Here is a 20,758-nt window from a genome sequence, read left to right as displayed (position 1 = left end):
TGTTAATATCCCATACTATACAAGTATATCACCTGCAATTCTATAAACATGGCCTATTTGAAGGTTCAAACAAGAGCTGACATAAGCAGGATGAACATCAGTAACAAGGTAGCATAAAAGGAAATTGAGGAAAGACCAATCTTTTGAACAATTATGGTTGAAAATATTAAAACTCAAGGTAGATCTAAGAGGCTTTTCAACAAAATTTGATAATGTTAATACAGACTCAAGTTAAAACTGAAAAATCAGAGTGAAATTTCAGGGCTAAATTGCTTATGTGAAATTTCTTCAATTCGTTTCATAACTTTCTGAGCCACGTCAGTGTATTTCATGGCACTGGTTGAATCTGGTGATGACAATACAATAGGGACACCTTCATCACAACAAGTTCTAATGTCCATCTCTATGGGAATCTGCATCAGTTAGAACATAAACTTGTAAGAACATTTTCAAAAGAGGTTACTGAACCAGAAAGGTAATAAGATGCTCAACTAGGAAAATAGTAAGTTAAGATGATGTGATTAAATTTTAATCAAGGCACTTTCGTTACTGTTAATCTTCTTTCGTGAACATTCCTAAGCAAGCCAGCATAGCCTTCAAAACAATGTAAATCAACATGCAAACACATTGACTCCTGAAACCTATTCTTGACAGAGTACATGTTTGTTGTGGCTTTATATCGCGTTGTTATTTAATACAGAGTACATGTTTGTTAATTGTTATGGCCTTATATTGTGTTGTTATGTAATACAGAGTACATGTTTGTTATATCTTTATATTGGGTTGTTATTTAATACAGAGTACATGTTTGTTATGGCTTTGTATTACAAATAAGAAAATTTACACCCCCTCCCAACTAACTCCCCTATGATTCAAGAACTAATAATACACCAAAGCAGATGCAATGGACTAAAATTCCATCTAAATATAATGATGACAATGTCAGACCAATTGTCACAGTCAGGCATGGTCATATTTGGGTGATTGTGAAGTGGCACACCAGATTCCGGAAACTGATTTTGTCACACCTCATTTGTAGTGTGCAAAAACATTTCCCCGGATTCCTTTAGGCTAAGGGCGTAAGATAGTTCATATTCTCATATTCTACCATTACTTAAACTGTTCTTTTCAACAAGTTTGGAGAATCATTCAATGGTCCATTACAATACTTGCTGAAGGTCAATTGCAACATGGATTCTTTATACCTAGATGATAATGACAGATTCTCATAAGAACCAACTTTATGTTAGGTTTATGAAGTCGTTTCAGCGAAACTAAAACCTTTTAAGTTATAAGGATCTCATGTACATAATTAGTATGAACCTAATTCACATAACGTAATACCATTGTTGTGTGTTTCCCGTATCTAACTCGATCAATCGAGAAACGAATAACTTCAAGCGTAGTCCTCTACCGGTATCCACACGGCCAATAGAATCACAATATATTGATATCTATGATCAATGCAGGAGCAAGAACTTATTTTCTCTCTCTTTTGAGCGTGGAGTATGAATGTCAAGCAACATGTTTTACGTGATACTTTATGCGCCTCCCGTAGGAAATGTGATAATATCCTAAATTCCTAAGTAACAACCTAGATAATATCACTAACCAATTAGGCATAATATTAGAAAGGTTGGAATAAGTCATACTTACCTATTCTCCTCTCTTCCTCATGTTTAACAACCATCCACAGTAAGTCAAGTATGGCTTATTCCAACCTTCTTAATTATGCCTAATTGGTTAGTGTCTTAGTGATACTACCTAGGTCGTAACTTGGGATATTATCACACTTCCTGTAACAGGGGCATAAAGTATCACATAGAACATGCTGCTTGACATTCGAATATTTAACTCCAAGTCCGCGACCCAATTCACACCTAAGTGAATGACCCTATAGGATCAGTGACAGTTAAGTTGCAAGCTCGATATTGACTGGCTATAGAGGTTCCTAGCTAAACATATTGATTAACGATAAATTAGTTAAATTAATCACCTTCTCACAGTTTATAGAAGACATCAACTGACAGGCAATGCAAACAAATATGAAGCCAGACAATTTCTATCTTCGCGTTTGATTGGAGAAATGAACTTGAGGCTTTAGCAGTAGAAATCGGTTCTTTGTGATTCCAAAAATAAACTATAGGAAACATTGAATTCTTCAAAAAAAAGTTGAGCCACTTACATCACCAAGATAGTCAAGAGACATTTCAGTTGCTGTCCTCTTTGCTCCTCCTTCCCCAAAAATAAATGAAGGCTGGCTACAGTGTGGACACATAAAGCAGCTCATGTTTTCTATGATTCCTATAATCTGCAGAGAAAACCAAAGCCCACACTTCAATGTACTATTATTAAAAAGACAGCCAACAAGCAACAAGGTAACTCATCAGCAAACTTCTAAGGCTCCGTTCTATTGGTCTTATTATCTGAACTTATCTGAACTTAACTGAACTTAACTGAACTTATTTGAACTTAACTGAACTTATCCAACTTATTTTATCTTAAATAAACTTATTTGTGCGTGAAAATGTATGGAAAATAACTTATTTTTCTGAACTTATATTATCTAAACTTAACTGAACTTATTTTGTCTAAAATAAGCCAAAATAAGTCGAACAGAACAAAGCCTAATTCTCCTTGGTCCTAACTCCCAGGTGGCGTATTCTGAGGTACAAATGCTTAGTGGCTAACTTACTAGGGTAAAGCGGCCATTCAAGACAATGGTCAAACAGTTAGAAGGTGATTATTTTGTTTTTTTTAATCATGGCTTCTATTTGACAAGAAGACCAAAAAGCACACAAATGGTTGTACATAATGAGAGCTAGAGTCCAATAACATCATATTTCACTATCTGTTCCAACATTATCATATCAAACAATTCAGGAGTGCGATCAATAGTTTCAATAGTGTTAATCATACCGGAACGTTGACTTTGGAGAACATGTGAGCACCTCTTCGAGCATCAAGTAATGCAATATCTTGAGGAGTGGAGACAATTATCGCACCTTCATATACAGGAAAACCAGAAAAGTTACATTTCAGGGGAAAGATAATTAAAGCTAGAGCCAAGAGAAGCAAAACAGATCAGTTCACTGGACTCCGTAGAAATGGACATCTACAATCAATACATAACCGTGGTAAATAGATCAGAATGAATGTTGAGAAGAGAAATAATTGTTGAGTGGGATACATAAGCATTACACTCGAGAAAAACAAGATAACTGACATCACAATTCACAGTTCACACTGCACTTTACATAGTTTGAAGAGATGATGCTATACATAAGTCTCTAATGATTATTGGCTTTCACACTAGGCTATCAACAATAAAAAAAATAAAAATAAAAAGTTAGCTACCTGATAATTGCAGCCGCTGAGAGATAGTAAGCTGCGCATCACCAGTTCCAGGTGGCATGTCCACTACTAGAATGTCAAGCTTCCCCCACTCAACGCCTTTTGCCATTTTCTCCAAAGCACTCATTACCTAAAAGACTAGAGTCAAGCCAAGATGAAACCCAGAGCTTGATAAAAAAAAGTTATAAAGATAATGCAAGCATATGATATGAGATTGTGTACCATGGGACCTCTCCAAACAATAGGCGCATCCTTTTCCACAAGCAATCCCATCGACATGCACTTTACTCCATAATTTTCCTTTGGAATCATCTTCAAATCTAAAAAAATGGCAAAAAAAAAAAGGAAGCCATTAACGGACTAATTCAAGTGATGGGAAAATATGACATAGCAGAAAGAGCCTCTCAACCAGAAAATGGCAAGGAGGTGTTATAAAATTTCTTCTTTTTATGTATTACACAGTGACAGGAGAAAAGAATCAACATTGCCATGTACATTGGAAGAAGAATCTCCAATATATTACGAAGAACAAAATATCGTCATGAAGGATTCTCCTCACCCTCAGTAGCTTCTGGCTTTCCATGAAGCTTCATCATTGTAGGGATAGAAGGTCCGTAGACATCAGCATCAAGCAGACCAACAGCAAGTTGACATCTATTAGCAAGTGCAACAGCCAAATTAACTGCAAATAGAATAATAAAAAAACACACATCAGCTTCATTAGCAAAGTCCTTAATTCGACTCTATTCGCATCCTTAACAACAACAACAACAACAACAACAACAACTAGTTACAACTAAAGTGCAAAGGATACCACATCCAACATGTGAAGACCTAGCAAAGTGATATGCCGTATTCTTAAATATGCTAAATTCACACCAATCTACTTCATGAAACTGAAATTCTTTGCTAAGAAGTCTGAAACTAGAGTTCAAAATTAATAAATCAGAAAGATCACTGGATCAGTCAAACCTAATGCTAGTGTGGGACGAGAATTCAACCTACTGTGCTTATTTTACTCAGTCATCATAGGAAGCCATTAGCTAATTATACTGACGATACATAATTAGAGTTTGTGGAGCTCATACTGAATAACTACTATGTAAATACTGAAAAAGATAGCAAACTTCTGCAGTGACATCAATGGACAACTTGTTAAACACCACGTCAAATTCATCATCAACAACAAAACCAACAACCAATAATCTGATCAACTTCTTTAATACTGTTTCAAGAAACAAACATTTCTCCTTTAGAGTACCATCAATGGTTGACACACGTTACAAAGGCGGAAAATGCTAAGTTCATCGTGTTACTCTCAATAAAATCACTTTCCTTGCCACGATTCATGTATTCATATTTCCTTACCACGAAAACGAACTCTAATCCGCTGTTCGACATCTAAAATACCAGTCCAAATTCGAGACTCGAGATCATCAATTGGGAATCAAAGTATACTTCAATCTCAACTTCAGCTAGCTCATTCTATATAATGAACAACCCTAAAAGTTCTTAATAATTTGAAGAGAGTATTACCTGCAGTAGTAGACTTCCCAACTCCACCTTTACCAGAAGCCACAGCTATAATATCCTTAACCCCAGAAATTTGTAGCCCTTTTGCCTTTCCAGCCATAGCTGATAAACCCCTAATACCCACATTTCTCTGCAAACAATCAATTCATTTTACCAATAACCCCCCAAACGAAAAAATAGATTAATCAATACCCAGAATTTCAAAGCTTCGAAAGAGTAACAAATAACCCAGAATTTATAGTAGTTACCAAATTGTTAAAAACAGTATTGATCTTGAATGCCCCTTTCATGGATTTTCGTTTCCTTTCTTCCTGAAACCCAATATTTTAACAATCGATAAATAACATAGATTTATTTCAATTCAAAGGTTCAAACCTCTAAAACAAAAGCTGAAAGTATTACTCCATGAAAATTGCAAAAAGGAATAGGATATTGGTATCATAAATCGAGAAAATACCTTATATATTCAGAATTCTGCACTTCTGTTCGTCTATGGTAAAGAGGTAGAGTGGTAGTTGGGTTTCTTTCGAAAATCAATGGAAGAATGAAAATAATTGCTAAGCACAACAATGGAGCAACTACCAAGACGACAGGAAGAAACGGACCGATTAGTGATTACTGGGCTAGTCAAGGGTAAAGATGGCAGTGGGTCGGGCTTCGGGTCGAGCACATGGGCCGTGGGCCTCACTGGGCCGGGTCCACGCCAGGCCCATGTTGTTTCGTGTCGTGTCGTGTCGAGCCAAAAAGTTTTTAAAAAAGGCGCAGGCCCGGTCCAAGCCCACTGGCTTTCGTGCCGGTCCGTCGTGCCTAAGGCTAATTTTACTAAATTTAGCGTGCTTTGTCGTGTCGGGTCGAGTCGTGTCGTGCCTTATCGTGCTTTTTCCAAAAAATTAAGGCCCATGCCCGGGCCACGGCCCACGACTTGGTGCTCGTGTCGGGCCGTGCTTTTTTCTGCCCGTGCCGGGTCGGGCTTCGGGCCGGCCCGGCCCACAGCCATCTTTAGTCAAGGGCACACACAAGCCTGTTAAATCTATACAACACTAACAAGAGGCTTAGAGGCCTATGGAACTGATCTAATAGGAAAAAACCCAAATCTATTTGCCGGGTTAAAGGCGTTAAAAAAACTGACCCGATTCGACTGTAATTGAATTTTAGTTTATTTGGAAAAATTAGAAGCAACTTGCTTGTTTTGTGCATGACTATTCATTGTGATGCAGAGTAAAGATGCCCATGGGTCGGGTCGGGTTTCGGGTCGAGTTCACTGGTCTAATGCCTAATCGGGTCGAGTCCATGACATACCCATATTGTGTCGTGTCGGGTCGAGAATTTCAAACAGGGCAAGCCCGACCCGAACCCACGGGCTTTTGTGTCGGTCCGTCGTGCCTAAGGCTAATTTTACTAAATTTAGCATGTTTTGTCATATCGAGTCGAGTCGTACCGTGTCTTGTCGTGTTTTTTCCAAAAAAATTAAGGCCCAAGCCTGGCCCCCGACCCACGACTTCGTGCCCGTGAGGGGCCGAGCTTTTTTCGTGCTCGGGTCGGGTCATGCTTTTTCATGCCGAGTCGGGTGTTTATTTATTGCAATAGAAAAAAGTAAGGGATATGGATAAGGGTGTAGGGATAAAGGAAATATGTATGTTTATTTAGGACGATCAGTGAGTGACATAAGGATAAATATGTTTGTTTAAATGTTTTGTTGTGCATTGCCCTGACATCGATAACTAGTTCGACAATAGTCAATATGACTTGATTTTTAACGCATTCGATATTTACGAAGACATGGACCGTGCATAAACCATTATCAAATTTAGCATTCACCAATTGAACTTGATCTACAATCGACCGCATATTCAATTCAACAATCAACACCTTTGGTTTTGTTTAGTTCGTCTAGCTTTTATTCTGTGTATTGGATTGTGGACTTGTATACTTCATGACACAGACTTGTGGAAGTTGTGGTACATATGAACTTGTAAATTTTTAACAATGCATAGTTAGAGATTTTGATATTTAAAATATGTGTTGAAAACTGTACAAATTAAACAGCAAATAATACCATCTTTTATGAAGCAAGAGAGTGATTTTTTGACATAAATCATTGGCACGTTGGTGTCCATATAAAATACGTGTGATATACTTACTTGGAATTATAATTGTTAAAAAACATTATATAAAGTGTTTGACCATATTTGCATATAAAACCAAATGTATTTAATATTCGCACAATCATGCACCAAAAGCTAGTAACTGTACTCCTTCAATCCATTTTTATTTTTTAAGTATTCTTTTATTTAAACCTTGTTCATAACTTTCTAACCCGGTTCTACCCCATCCACGGATCCACCTAACCCATTATTTTTTCATGAACCTAATCGACCACAATAATTGTACCTTCAATTTTCAAATTATCCAAGGGCCGTTTGATTCACAAAAACAGAAAATTGCAAAATCAAATTGGTTTGTCGTCTTCAACCAGTCAACCCTCTCAAGCCACCATCATCAAGTCTTCAACCAGTCAACCTCCGAAACAAAAAAGAAATTTCGAATGGCAACCCTTCTCCTTCTTCCACCGTCAATTCCAGACCCCAGTTATCGATTCTTTGGGGGTTCGTTTCAAACTTCTCAAGTTGTTGTAAGTTATTCTCTCTCTCTTTCTCTCCATAATCTGAGTTGTATTATGGTGGGTAGTTGTTCAAACTAATAATGCTCAATTGCTCAAAATTACTGGATTAATGTTCCTTTTTTTGTTGATTAATTACAATCATGATTGATTTATGCGTTTTGTCAATGGATATTAGTAGGTATTAATGGGTTAGTGTGCTGTTCCGCTTTCTAATTGCGGTGCTAATTTTTTTTAGTGATTGTGTTTCATGAGCCTGTACAAAGCTATGATGTAGTATTTGATTATTTTAGAATGAAATAGTTATGAGATTGTTTTTATTGCAAATGATTACTCCGTATTAGTTCAACAATTGTCAATTGTGTCTTAATTTGGGCTAAAAGATTAGTTTGGAGCTGTCTGAGTTAATCTCATTGATTGGGCGAATTTGCGAAGGTACCAATCAAGTCGTTCCGCTATACCCATAGTGGCTTGAGTCCATTTTGGACGCAAGTAACGTCGCTTGGTACAAAGAAGTATATGTTGTTTGTTGGTGATAGAGTTATGAGAAAGAAGTTGGTACCAAGTACGGACTAGTGCTTATTTGGTAGAACTAACTGAAGTAAGTACTATTAGAGAAACTCCAATGGTTGTAGCTAGGGACTTGCTTGTAATTTTTAGAAATCTCAAGCTATTAGCTTGACCATTGGAGTTGAAATAGGAAATTAGCTTGGCCAAGCAAATTGACCAATGAAAGAATATTAAAATTGGCCAATGAAAGTATTAAATAAAATTAAATTTAAAACAATGATTACGAGTATGACTAAATTAAATATCAAGATGATAGCTAACCGTTGGAGTATTAACTAACTAGGAAAAAAAAAGATTGAAATATTATGTGGCATGAAGCTAATTCAGTAATTAGCTTACCGTTGGAGATGTTCTTACATTTCTCTACTGGCATCAATTAGACTTTGAGCATTATACATGTACCATTAAAAAACTAATCCATATCAATAAGAGTTAAGCCACTATTGTTCATGAGTCATGACTTCCCTGCGAATCATATCAAGTGGAGTAACTGTAAATATTTGTGTAAATAGTTGACTAGAATTATATAATAGTTCTTGATCGTATAGTAATACGACTTATACGAATAGTTATTTATTGTATAATTATGGAGTTTATATTAGTAGTTGTCACCATATATGTAGTGCTATATGGTTGTAATTTTATTACGAAAATGCAATGCTTACAGTACATAAGAGCAACTTTAATGGTTAGCTACAAGATGGTGTAGCTAAATTTGCCACATCAAATTTCTAGCTACAATGTTTCCCATTGGTTGGCTACAATACTTTGTAGCTCCTTTTAATATTTTATTTAATATACAATTTAATTTATTTTACCTTTTCCACACTTTTGTGAGCTACCTGCTCATATGAGCTACAATATTTTGGATAGCTGCTTACGTAATTCATGTACCAACGGTGATTACCTGCTCATATATTTTTATTTTTTGAGAGCAAGTCCTTTTTATGACCATCGGAGTTAATAAGACCAGATTTAATGAGTACTTTGTTGATCTTACAATGAAAATGCCATGCATCTCAGCCAAAAATTTACAATATTGTCACTTGATTGACAAAAAATGACAATCATGGAGATTGTATTGTCACTTGATTGACAAAAAATGACAATCATGGAGATTGTTTGGGAATTTCTCATATGTTTTGTGCTCTTGAGTCTTGGCTCTTGCCCTTGTTTGAATCTTTTTTTCTTTTTTTTGTTTAGTTATAGGTTTATATCTGAGGCCGGCAAAGCAAGATGAGCGCGATTTTGGAGAACGCAGTGGGAGGTCTGTTAGCCGCCGAAGCTCATGGAATGCTTGCATTATTGCTGTCACGAATCGGTGAAGAAATCAAACTCGGATGGGGTTTTAGGAAAGAGTTAGAGGAGCTCCAAAGTCAGTTCACTACATTGAGTGTGATGTTAGATGGCACCTGCACCTCTTCTCAATCCAACAACAACAACAACAAACTGATAGATGATTGGCTAAAGAAGGTAAATGATGCAGCATATGATGCAGACGATTTGCTGGACGAGTGTGCGTATGAAGCTGTGAAGCGGAGATGCAGAACTAGAAAGAGAAGGGACAAGTTCAGAGACGAAGTCTCCTTTCCTTTATTCCGCTACCATATGGCTCGCAGAGTGAGGGATTTGAGGAAGTTGATAGCTAGCATCTATGGTGATGCTAAGGACCTTGGCCTTAAACCCATAAAATTAGCTGCTGGCGGTAATAATAGTCATGATTGGATAGAAGACAGGACACAGCAAAACCGGCGACAGTGGGTGGATGATCAATACCTTATAGGAAGGGACGAGGATGTAACTCAGCTTGTTAAGTTGTTATGCGATTCCAGTAACATTACTAGAGATCTCACTGTCATTGGAGTAGTGGGCTTGGCTGGTATACTTCATCCTTCTCTTTTTAACTTTTACATGTTTCTTTATTAACTGTCCTAAATTATTACTACCTCCGTACGTTAAAATTCTTTACAATTACTATTTGCACGGATTTCAATGCAATATTTAACCACTAATATATCCAATTCCGTATTTCAAAAAATTATAAAAAGTTGATATTCTGAAAATACATATTGAGACCAATCATGTATGTAATTGTGAAAATTTACGGTCAAAGTTTTCATAATCTGGACACATATTCAAAGACTTAAAGAACTTTCAGGAACGGAGGTAGTAGTACGTATCATGTGTGTCTTATTTTGTTAAAGGAATTAAGGAAATTCATAAAGATAATAACCTATAAGCCCGAGGAGCTACTTCCATTGTCAATTGGTTTTGAGACGAAACCTTTTATCTCGTAAAGCTGTAGGTTATTCACACTCTCATGTTTTGATTACAATATCTGTTAAAATTTACAGTACCAGCATGTGGTGTTGCTGTGCCCTCTGGTTAGATGCAGATATTTGATACAAATTGCCTATACTTTGAGTAAGATACAGCCATGAGCAACCTACTACACAATATTGTATTTGTTCATTGAAATTACTGAATTTTTCTAACTGAACTTATTTTTTGCTGAACTTAACTTATTTAATTTTGCTGAACTTAAATTATTTCTACAGAACTTCAAATTTTTTTATTTATTGAACTTGACTTATCTTCTGAACATTTTTTTAAGGTGAAAAGAACATGGCCATAGTATAAGCTATTCTGTCATATACTTTTGCTGCCTTTTCAATTGTTTTTCTTCTCATTACACATTTTCAAATTATTCCATTAATGAAAAATGATGCTACCTTTTGACGGATAATAGTATAGTTGTTAGTGCCATATTCTTGCTAGAGCAGCTTTAGACCGTAGTTATTAACTGAAGTACCTTTCTAATCATCCTATGAAGTGTTCCATCTATGTCTAGTAAAAAAATGGAATTGAACAATGGAGATATAACCTTCTATATGTTCATAATAGGCCTAGGAAAGACAGCATTGAGCAAACGTGTTTGTAAGGCCCAAGAAGTGATGGAATGCTTCAATTCTCAGGTTATTTGGCTTGTGGTCTCTCATAACTTTAATCAAACAGATATTTTGAAGAGAATGGTTGAGTTGCTTTACAAAGAAGCTTCAAATCTGTCCGAAAGTCAAGTAATAGTAGAAAAGCTTCGGGAGAAGCTGAACGGGAAGAGGTATTTACTTGTACTAGATGATGTGTGGGATACGATTGATTGGGAACCATTTAGATGCGCTTTGCAAGAAATTGGTGGCTCAAAGGGTTCTAGCCTTTTAGTGACTTCTCGGGGTAGGAATGTGGTGGCCAAGATGGATACATATGGTTGTGACAACAATGGTGAAAGAACTATGCAGAGGGCATCTGTATATCAGTTACAGGGGCTAAATGAAGAAGATAGTTGGTCTTTATTCATGACAAGAATGAGTGGTGGCAATTTATCATTGGCCAGTGAAAAATATGTGATAGCAAGGAGGATTATAAAGAAATGTGGTGGTGTTCCTCTAGCTATAAGAGCACTTGGAGACTTACTAAGGGAACATGATATAGAAAGGTGGATGGAAGTTGAGAAAAGTGATGTATGGGAGATAGAAGATAAATATGGCATTTTGCCTTCCTTAAAATTGAGTTTCCATTACTTGCCAAACACAGCTTTAAAAAAATGCTTTTCCTATTGTGCCATTTTTGGGGAAGATGAGGTCATTGAAAAGGATAAATTAATTCAAATGTGGATGGCGCAAGGCTTCTTGCAACCGTGCGATAAAATGGAGTTAATAGGGGAAGAGTATTTGTACGTCCTGTTAAATAGCTCCCTGTTTCAAGAAGCTGAATTGAACGAGCTTGGAAATGTGGAGACGTTCAAGATACACGATCTTGTATTATCTCTGGCACGTGTTGTTTCAAGAGAGGTGGAGTTCGTGAGTTCGAAAGGAAAGATTAAGGTCAATGATACTTCAAGTGAGTTTCGACACCTATCAGTTACGCTCTTTGGAGAAGAGCTTCCCACCACATTTTGTAAGAAGTTGCGTACATACTACTATAACCCACTTCATCGAATGGTCTACATGCGTTTGAATTTTTTGATGCATTCTAAGAATCTAAGGGTGTTGTGTTTGTGTAATCTTGCTCAGAAGAAGTTACCAGATTCGGTTGGTAGTTTGAAACATTTGAGATACCTGGATATATCTGGAAATGAGTTTGAGACACTTCCAAAAGTGATCACAAAACTCCACCAATTGCAAACGTTGCAGATTGAGTTTAATGGTACGTTCTATGAAAAGAAACACTTCCCCGTTCTCTCAGAAGAAGTTGGTAATCTGGTAAATCTGAGGCACATTTGTGGTGGACACCAAGAAATTGGTATACCTTTAGGCTTGTGTCATTTGACTGCTCTACAAACTATACCAATCATCGATCTAAGAGAAGATTGGGGTGGGAGATTATGTGAGCTAGGTTCATTGAATAACCTTAAGGGAAAACTGGAAATCCGAGGTTTAGAACACATAAACAGTGTAGAGGAAGCTAGAAGCCTAAACTTGGGAAGCAAGTTGAATGTTGATAGGTTAATCCTGATATGGACTTCGTTCGTCGTCACAGCCTCGTCTCCAATTCGAGTACAGTCGCCCCAGATGAATGAAATCCTAGAAGCCCTGCAACCCCGTGATAAATTGGTGATGCTTAAGGTTAAAAATTACGCCGGCACCAGACTACCGCAGTGGTTGATAGGGACGACTGCCATCGGGTGTTCCCTGCTGAACAACCTCGTTTCCCTAAAGTTAATGTTTTTACACGCCGAGGGAAATCTCAACATGGAGAATCTCAAATCTGTTCGGTTCTTGTCAGTAAAACATTGTTACGGTTTGACTATTTCATTTCCGGATCAAGGATTCCAATGCTGCAAATTGCTTGAAGTACTTAATTTACAAAGTACTTCTATTAAAAATCTTCCAGATGTGTCGCCACTGATCAAGCTTAGTACTCTAAGCATTATAAGATGTCATTGGAATATGATCAGAACGAAGCTAGTAGGGCTGGCCAATCTCCCTTGTTTAAAAGAACTGCGAACTGATGCAATACTACCTAGAGACTTGAGCGAAGATAGTCCCGTTTGCCAATCCCTCTGTAAACTAGAATTGGTAAATGATTATAGCAGAAGCCTTCCTGTTCAGGTTCAACATTTTGCGGCACTGCAAGTTTTGAAGATTCGAGAGTTTGAGAATCTAGTAACGTTACCAGATTGGCTCGTAAAATTGACATCTCTTAGAGAATTGGAACTTGTTTCCATTCCCAACCTGATGCATCTACCTACTGGAGACGGTATGAGAAGACTCTCCAACTTGCAAACTTTTCGGGTGAAACATTGTCCCCGGCTGGAGGAAGAATTTAGTGAAGGGAGAGGGGAGTGGTTCAAAGTTGCCCATATCATAGAATGCAAACAGTATTGCCAGGTATGGTCTCTGTTTCTCTAATTTTATTTATTTGTCATTAAACTTGTTTTTTAAATTTCAACTTTTTTTAAGAGAATTGAGTTATAGGAGTATTATAAATCCTAGGGGTTGTCAAGTCTGAATCTTTTGTCCCACAAACTGCGTACTAAATTGCGGGTTAGAGAATTTAAAGCGTTTCAGACTTTCAGCCTTTCAGGTGTGAATGAACTGAAAACATAAGAGAAGAGAGGGGAAATAGAATAGCAAAAAATAGAAATTAGTTGTATTCATTCCACTTTGAACGTATATAAGAAGAAGAAGCTATATATAACAACAACAACAACAACAACAACAACAACAACAACAACAACAACAACAACAACAACAACAACAACAACAATGCCTTAGTCCCAAAATTATTTGGGGTCGGCTAACATGAATCGTCATAGAAGATCGTCATTGTGACAAATCAAATAAGAAAGGAGCGAGAAGTTAAAAGGATAAACAAGGAAGCGGGAGAAAGTGAAATTAATGAAAGTAAAGCAGGAAAAAAAATATTAAAGAAAAATAATATAAGGGATAAGAAAAATAAGTGAAGTTAAAAAAAAAAATTATATATAAGGACCGATAAATAAAATAAGTACATTTTAAAATATCATATAAAGGGAGCCAAGAAAAAACGGAGAGGAAAAAAAGTTTTGTGGGGGAAACTAATGAAAAGGTTAGAGGGGAAAAAATGTAAAGAAAGTTCAACGAAAAAGGTTTGCAAAACGCAAGAAGTAAACTAAGAGGGTCAAAATGGCAGATATATAAGTCAAATCAAGTCATCAACGTATTTTCTCTCCCTCCACTCTATCCTATCCAACGCCATATTTTCCATCCTTTTAGATAATGGATCCTAAATAGCGGAAGATTTCAGAACTTTTGGACTATCTTCCCTTCTAAGGTAATCGCCCCTGTCTCTCTGTTTTGGACTCCATTAAATTTACACTCCATATATTCCGTCTTGTTTCTAGTCAGCCTAAAACCTCGAGATTCCAAAGTTTTAATTCCAACTTACTTTCCACTTCTTCTTTTGTTTCATTAATCAACACAATATCATCTGCAAACATCTTGCACCAGGGTATACCGTCTTGAATTGACCTCGTCAATTCGTCCATGTAACGGGCTAAGTTGCAGAACCTTGATGTACTCCACTCGTAATGGGGAACTCTTCGGTCTTACCAACACTAGTTCGCATACTCGTGCTAACTCCCTCATACATGTCCTTGATGATATCAATATACTTCAGCGAAATTCCTTTCCTACTTAAAACCCACCAAATAATTTCTCTAAGTACCTTATCATACGCCCTCTCCAAATCAATGGAAATCATATGTAAATCCTTCTTCTTATCTCGATAATTCTCCATTGGTTGTCTTGTAAGATGAATGACTTTCATAGTAGATCTCCCGGGTATAAATCCAAACTGGTTCTTTGATATCTTCACACTTCTCCTTAGTCTTTGCTCCATAATTCGCTCCCAAAGTTTCATAGTATGGCTTATTAGTTTGATTCCTCGATAGTTGGCACATTCTTGGACATCACCCTTGTTCTTGTACAAGGGGATGATAGTACTTTTCCTCCACTCTAATGACATCCTATTACTTCCCTAAGATCTTGTTGAAAAGAGTTGTTAACCATTCAACCCCTCTCTCTCCAAAGAATCTCCAGACTTCGATAGGTATGCCGTCGGGCCCCTGCCTCTCGAGTCCCATATTTCAATGTCATTTCAACTTCTCTCTTTTGAATTCTTCGCCTAAACTCTCGGTTAACCATATCCCGAGGGATATTTGTATCTCCAATCTCGCGTCCTTGATCCCTGTTGAATAGATTATCAAAGTAGAACCTCCATCTATCCTTTATTTCCTTAGCTCTCACCAAAACTTTTTGATCAACATCTTTCACACATTTAATCCTTCTGATGTCTCGCGTCTTTCTATTTCTCATTCAAGCAAGTCTATAGATGTCCTTTTGCCCTTCATTTGTATCCAATCTTGCTTAAGGATCCTAATTCACCTTTGCTCTAGCCTCTCTTACGACCTTCTTTGCTTCCCTTTCAGCCTCCTTATACTTCTCGTAGTTCGCAGCACTTCTACATTTACTCAACTCTCTTATAGCATTCTCCTTTGCTCTTTATAGCTAGTCACACATCTTCGTTCCACCAAGAGGTGTCTTTACTTGGCGGCATGCTTCCTTTATATTGTCCTAGGATTTCTTTCGCCACTTCCTTTATGGTATGCTCCATTTTTGTCCATAATGAGTCTATATCCAAATCTATATCATCGGCCCAAATACCTTCACTCGCCATCTTTTCTACGAATTTTAGTTGGTGCTCCCCTTGAAGTTTACACCACTTGATCCTATGCTCCACTAGTGGTCTTCTCTTCCTTGTATAATTTTTACCTCGAAAATTGAGAATCACAAGTCTAAGTCTATGTTGGGTTGATGTACTCTCACGGATCACCTTATAATCAATGTAGCACTTTCTCAAAGCATTCCTTACTAAAAAGAAGTCGATTTGACTCGCTTACCTCCACTCCTATAGGTTACTAGGTGAGAGTGTCTTTTCTCGAACCAAGTGTTCATTATACCTAAGTCGTATGCCAATGCAAAATCCAAAATAGTATTTTCCGCTTCATTCATATCCCCATAACCAAAACCCCCATGAATTCTTTCAAATCCATCGCGACTCGAGCCTACATGTCCTTTGAGATCCCCACCAATGATTAGTTTCTCACTTCTAGGGACGTGTTGCACCACTTCCTCCAAATCCTCCCAAAATTCTTGTCTAGTTGAAGTATCTAGTTCTACTTGTGGTACATAGACACTGACAATAGTTACAACTTTATCCCCTATCACAAGCTTAATACTCATAATTCGACCACTCTTTCGGGACACATCCACTACATAATTAATATTCTCAGTCATAGGATACCGACCCCATTCCTACCCCTAGCTTTTCACGAGTACCAACGCTTATAACCTCATGGAGCTATTTCTCTTGCCTTGTTTCAACCCACTTGGTCTCATGCAAACATAATATGTTAATTCTCCTCCTCTTCATAACCTCTACAAATTTGACTGATTTTCCAGTCAAAGAGCCAAGTTCAAAGTCCCAAAATGCATCCTACTATCCTTGCCCTTACCATGAAACCTTGGATAGTTAACACCACCCTCGGGTGGCGCGCCGTTTCCGGACGACGACCTAGCAACCCTCTCATATTTTCCACTACGCCAGGCCTAGGAAGTGTAACGCATCCTTGCATATTTAACACCATCCTTAGGGGTGGCGCACTGTTTCTGGGCGACGACCTAGCAACCCTTAGCCCCTTGCACATTTTACACTACACCCGGGCTTAAGAGGTGTAGCGCGTCGCTGAGAAGGGGACCCCCTCCCCCCCCGATATTCATGTCATGGTGACCTAGTTTTTACGTTGGCCACCACCAACGTACCGCGACCCTCCTTTATCCGGGTTTGTGACCGGCAATGAATGCCACATATCCGACACTCACAGTTAAGAAGCTATATATAACTAACAAGGCAAAATAACTACTTACTATAAAATAGGAACAAACGGTCTTGCATGCACAAGGTGTACAATAAATTTATTGTACACTAAATTAACTTTTATCCAGATTTTTTGTAACTTTTACCTAGTTTTTTGTAACTTTTATTATGTTTTGGTTAACCTTTATATTATGGAAAAAAATTTGATAGATAAACATGTTAAAAGGTTAAATGATTAATTTTATGCATTATTCGCGAGTTTGAAAAATACTTTTTAAATGAAAAATTTTATCACTAAAATGTAGATAACTTTTACCTATATAAGTGTAACTTTTAAGTGTTTCGAGTTAACTTTTACTTCGGTGTACAATATTTATTGTACACTCCTTATAAATAAGAATTTGTGAAATCGGAAAAATAATCCAATGATCATATTTATTGGAGAACCACACTAACACAAACTAACTCATGTTCCTTAACAATAGTAACTAATTAAACACAAATTTGAAGCAATATTCCAACACACTCCCTTGCTTCCAATTTGGTTACAATGATTCTTCCATTTGCCGACAACTAATTATCCATTTTTCCATATATGGACTCATGCCTAAGGTTGTACACTTACACAAATCAATATTTAATCTCGATTGTTGAATTGTCAAGATCAACAAATACCATGATCGAAGAGTTTGCTCTTCTCTTCCATATTTGAAGCAAAAACTCAATTTGTTTGCTCCTACTTGTCATCCTCGAAAATTTCCTTTGCCATGACCACACTCACCTCCAATTTCGTGAGACACATTATCACCGGTTACGCAATTTTGTTGATACACGTTATCTCCAACACCATATTTTTGGAGCACCTCTCTCCCGCACTACCTTGTGAAGAAGCACTTCTCTTCACCATGATGCACATAATCATCATCAACATTTTCTTTTTTTAATAATCTTTCCACCATTTTGTGAAAAATATTCATCATCCACTGCCGATTGGATGAAATGACCCTTTGCATCCTTCATTACACCATTGTAACTTATTGTAAGCCATTAATTTGACTTGTGTTTCCTCGGGCATTTTCTCATTGCTTCACATTATTCTAAGCGGGACTCTTTTTATCTCCACTTTCCTCTCCCCTACTAGTGAAGAAACAATTGACTACAAGGCTGATGGTGTCTTATCTCTTACCTTACCTTTTTTCATAATTTTTTTTTGGTTTAATCTTTGTTTTTTGGTTTACTTCCTCAGGATCTACCTGGATTTTGCTCCGATACCATGTTGAACTAAAAAATTAAAGAAGAGAGGGGAAATAGAATAGCAAAAAATAGAAACTAGTTGCTATATTCATTCCACTTTGAATGTATATAAGAAGAAGCTATATATAACTAACAAGACAATATAACTACTTACTACTATAAAAATAGGAAAAACAATCCCATGATCATATTTAGTGAGAACCACACTAACACTAACACAAACTAAAGCATGTTCCTAAACACTAGGAACTAGTTAACTACAAATTTGAAGCAATATTCCAACAGGGTGTGGTAATGGTAAACACATTCTCCCATAGCCTCCGCCCTCCGGTTTTGATTAGTTTGACATAACATGCCACTGGATTTTAAAACCCCCCGTTTAACCTTTAAATCTCAGTGTGGTGTTTATAACTTTCTCTCTGTATAAAAACATTTCCTTTCGTTCTTAATACTCGTAACATTTAGACTTTTACGTTTGTCAAAACACAACTTTGACTTTGTCAGTTTGTCCTTTAATCTTTGCTACTCCTATGTTGCAAATTTTAAAGAAAGGAAATACAAAGCATATGTTCTGACTTCTGAGTAACATCACATAATAAACAAAGTTATTCAGGTGAAACTGGATTATGAGACAGTTAGTAATTTTGGTCAAAATGGACATTTTTCAGGTTTTAGCATTTTAAGGCTAATGACACATTATTTTGGAATGTAGGTTCAAGAAATAAACCCAGATGCTTGCGTCATCTGCTGATGAACCATATCCTTTGTTTTTGTTTTTTTTTGGGTGCAAAAGAGGGAAAGCCCGTACATAAATTAAGTGGCAGTTGGTAATGGTCGTAACACCTTGTTTTGGGATCACTGTTGGGCTACTGATGTGTGTCTCCGAGCTCGCAACAATGCAGATACCAGAGGACTTAGACGGGGCAACTGTAGAAGAAATGTGGGCAGTTGGGTCTGGTTGGATGTGGGATACATTTGCAAACCTGCTTCCTGCACATACTCTTAAACAGATTGCAGCTCATCAACTGGTAGAGAACTCAGACAGTGGGGATCTTAGGTACTGGAAGGGCTCTACTAAAGGGGGTTTCTCTATCAAATATGCACTACGTATTATGAGAGAAGATGAAGCAATCCCTTCACATCCCCAATGGGATTTAGCTTGGAAGGTACCTGCTCAACAAAGAGTGCGTACCTTCTTATGGCTAGCCTTGCACAACCGTATCCTCTGCAATACTAATAGAGTGCATCGCCACCTTGCTGATGACCCACGCTGCACTCATGACCAGGACGAGACCTTATTCACCTCCTTCGTGACTGCAGGGCAGCTCGAAGCATTTGGGCTAGCGTTGGTGAACCTGCCAGTCACACTGCCTTCTTCACTGGGAATCTACAGAACTGGATAGTGACAAATCTCAAGGCTGAAGGAACGAATTATTCAGAAAAATGGCCAACTTACTTTGCTTTAACTCTATGGTGGAATTGGCAATGGAGAATTGCATAGTTTTTGGTCGTCACAATGAAGTTCCAACTGACACAGGGGCCTTCATTCAGGCGAGACTAAAAGAAACTTGGAACTCCCTAATGGAATGTAACAATGCAAACATGAGCACTCTAAATGGCACAAGGAGAGAAGCATACATTCGTTGGTTAGCACCCCCTCTGGGATGGGTCACTTTGAACACAGATGGAGCATCTAGAGGCACTCTCAATCTAGCAGGTGGGGGGGGGGGGGGGGGGGGGGATTACTTCGTGACTGCAGTGGCACTTTCATTCGAGCTTTCTCAGCTAACTTTGGAGCATGTACTGCCTTCCGTGCAGAGCTGGCAGCTGCAGCTATAGGCATTGAAATGGCAAATAATTGGGGAGTGCAAAAGCTAGAGCTACAGATGGATAACCAAGCATGTGTTGAAGTGCTACAGAATGCAGACCACCAAGGTGGAGAATGTTTCCACATTCTGATTTTTTGCAGGATTTTCGTATTATTCATTGTTATAGGGAAGGAAATAAAGTAGCGGATAGATTAGCTAATATAGGTGTTGGCCAAGAGGAGAGAGTGGTGTATTTTAATTCGCCTCCGCGGGAAATCTCTACTCTTACCATATCCTTTGTACCAGTCTTTGATTGCTTTGCTTTTACTAAATTTTTGCTTCTTGTAAAAGTTGTATATGGAAATGTTATTATTTGTTGTAAAATAATCGAATTGAAACCAACTTTCTCACATTGAAGAAATAGAGGGAGGATGAAATTCTGCTTGAATTGTACTCCGTATGTGGTCAGACGGATATGGGCTTGTGTTTGGCCCGATGTAATTTATCATAATCGTTTTCCTCTTTCTTCATATCGTTTATTATCGGAGTAATTTTATTGAGGCAAACATGAATTTTGTAACATTTCTTACTTTTTAAGTTTTCACCAATCAAGACAGCCTTTGACCAGGTTATTACCATGTTTTGAATCTGTGTTGCATAAGAGAACTCCTTGACATCATATTAGTAAGTAATCTTTTGGTGT

General features: G+C 37.5%; 2 protein-coding genes across 3 annotated transcripts; one reads left to right on the top strand and one right to left on the bottom strand.

The window, feature by feature from the left end:
• Nucleotides 1–84: 84 nt before the first annotated feature.
• LOC110782272 (iron-sulfur protein required for NADH dehydrogenase, mitochondrial) lies at nt 85–5,502 on the bottom strand. The gene is made up of 9 exons (XM_021986393.2): nt 5,345–5,502; nt 5,136–5,198; nt 4,891–5,017; nt 3,914–4,036; nt 3,577–3,674; nt 3,358–3,484; nt 2,920–3,005; nt 2,186–2,311; nt 85–413 (listed from the first exon to the last, which is right to left on the bottom strand). Exons 2-9 carry the CDS (start codon nt 5,175–5,177, stop codon nt 246–248), a joined length of 897 nt encoding a protein of 298 aa, XP_021842085.1. The 5' UTR covers nt 5,178–5,198; nt 5,345–5,502; the 3' UTR covers nt 85–245.
• A 1,795-nt stretch (nt 5,503–7,297) lies between these two features.
• Nucleotides 7,298–20,503, top strand: LOC110784049 (disease resistance protein RGA2). 2 transcript variants are annotated; one of them, XM_021988457.2, is made up of 4 exons: nt 7,298–7,519; nt 9,281–9,956; nt 11,093–13,464; nt 18,960–20,503. In XM_021988457.2, the coding sequence occupies exons 2-4, from the start codon at nt 9,314–9,316 to the stop codon at nt 18,996–18,998; spliced, it is 3,054 nt and encodes a 1,017-aa protein (XP_021844149.1). In that variant the 5' UTR covers nt 7,298–7,519; nt 9,281–9,313; the 3' UTR covers nt 18,999–20,503. The 2 variants fall into 2 exon arrangements, with proteins under 2 accessions (XP_021844149.1, XP_021844146.1); XM_021988454.2 differs by having other exon boundaries at nt 7,299–7,519; nt 10,982–13,464.
• Nucleotides 20,504–20,758: the final 255 nt, after the last annotated feature.

This window comes from Spinacia oleracea, chromosome 5 (assembly GCF_020520425.1).
Source record: "Spinacia oleracea cultivar Varoflay chromosome 5, BTI_SOV_V1, whole genome shotgun sequence".
In the NCBI taxonomy this organism is placed as follows: domain Eukaryota; kingdom Viridiplantae; phylum Streptophyta; class Magnoliopsida; order Caryophyllales; family Amaranthaceae; genus Spinacia; species Spinacia oleracea.
Note: the sequence above shows the minus strand (reverse complement) of the source record. Positions and strands in the feature narration are given on the sequence as shown.

Excerpts from the sequence above, each read along its gene's own strand:
- LOC110782272 (XM_021986393.2), bottom strand. The coding sequence starts at position 5,177 with ATGAAAGGGGCATTCAAGATCAATACTGTTTTTAACAATTTG. Across the intron at positions 3,006-3,357 it reads TCAGCGGCTGCAATTATCAG|GTGCGATAATTGTCTCCACT; the intron begins GTAGCTAACTTT and ends CTGTATATGAAG. Across the intron at positions 2,312-2,919 it reads TCTCCAAAGTCAACGTTCCG|ATTATAGGAATCATAGAAAA; the intron begins GTATGATTAACA and ends TTTTCTCTGCAG.
- LOC110784049 (XM_021988454.2), top strand. The coding sequence starts at position 9,314 with ATGAGCGCGATTTTGGAGAACGCAGTGGGAGGTCTGTTAGCCGCCGAA. Across the intron at positions 9,957-10,981 it reads TGGAGTAGTGGGCTTGGCTG|GCCTAGGAAAGACAGCATTG; the intron begins GTATACTTCATC and ends TGTTCATAATAG. Across the intron at positions 13,465-18,959 it reads AATGCAAACAGTATTGCCAG|GTTCAAGAAATAAACCCAGA; the intron begins GTATGGTCTCTG and ends TTTGGAATGTAG.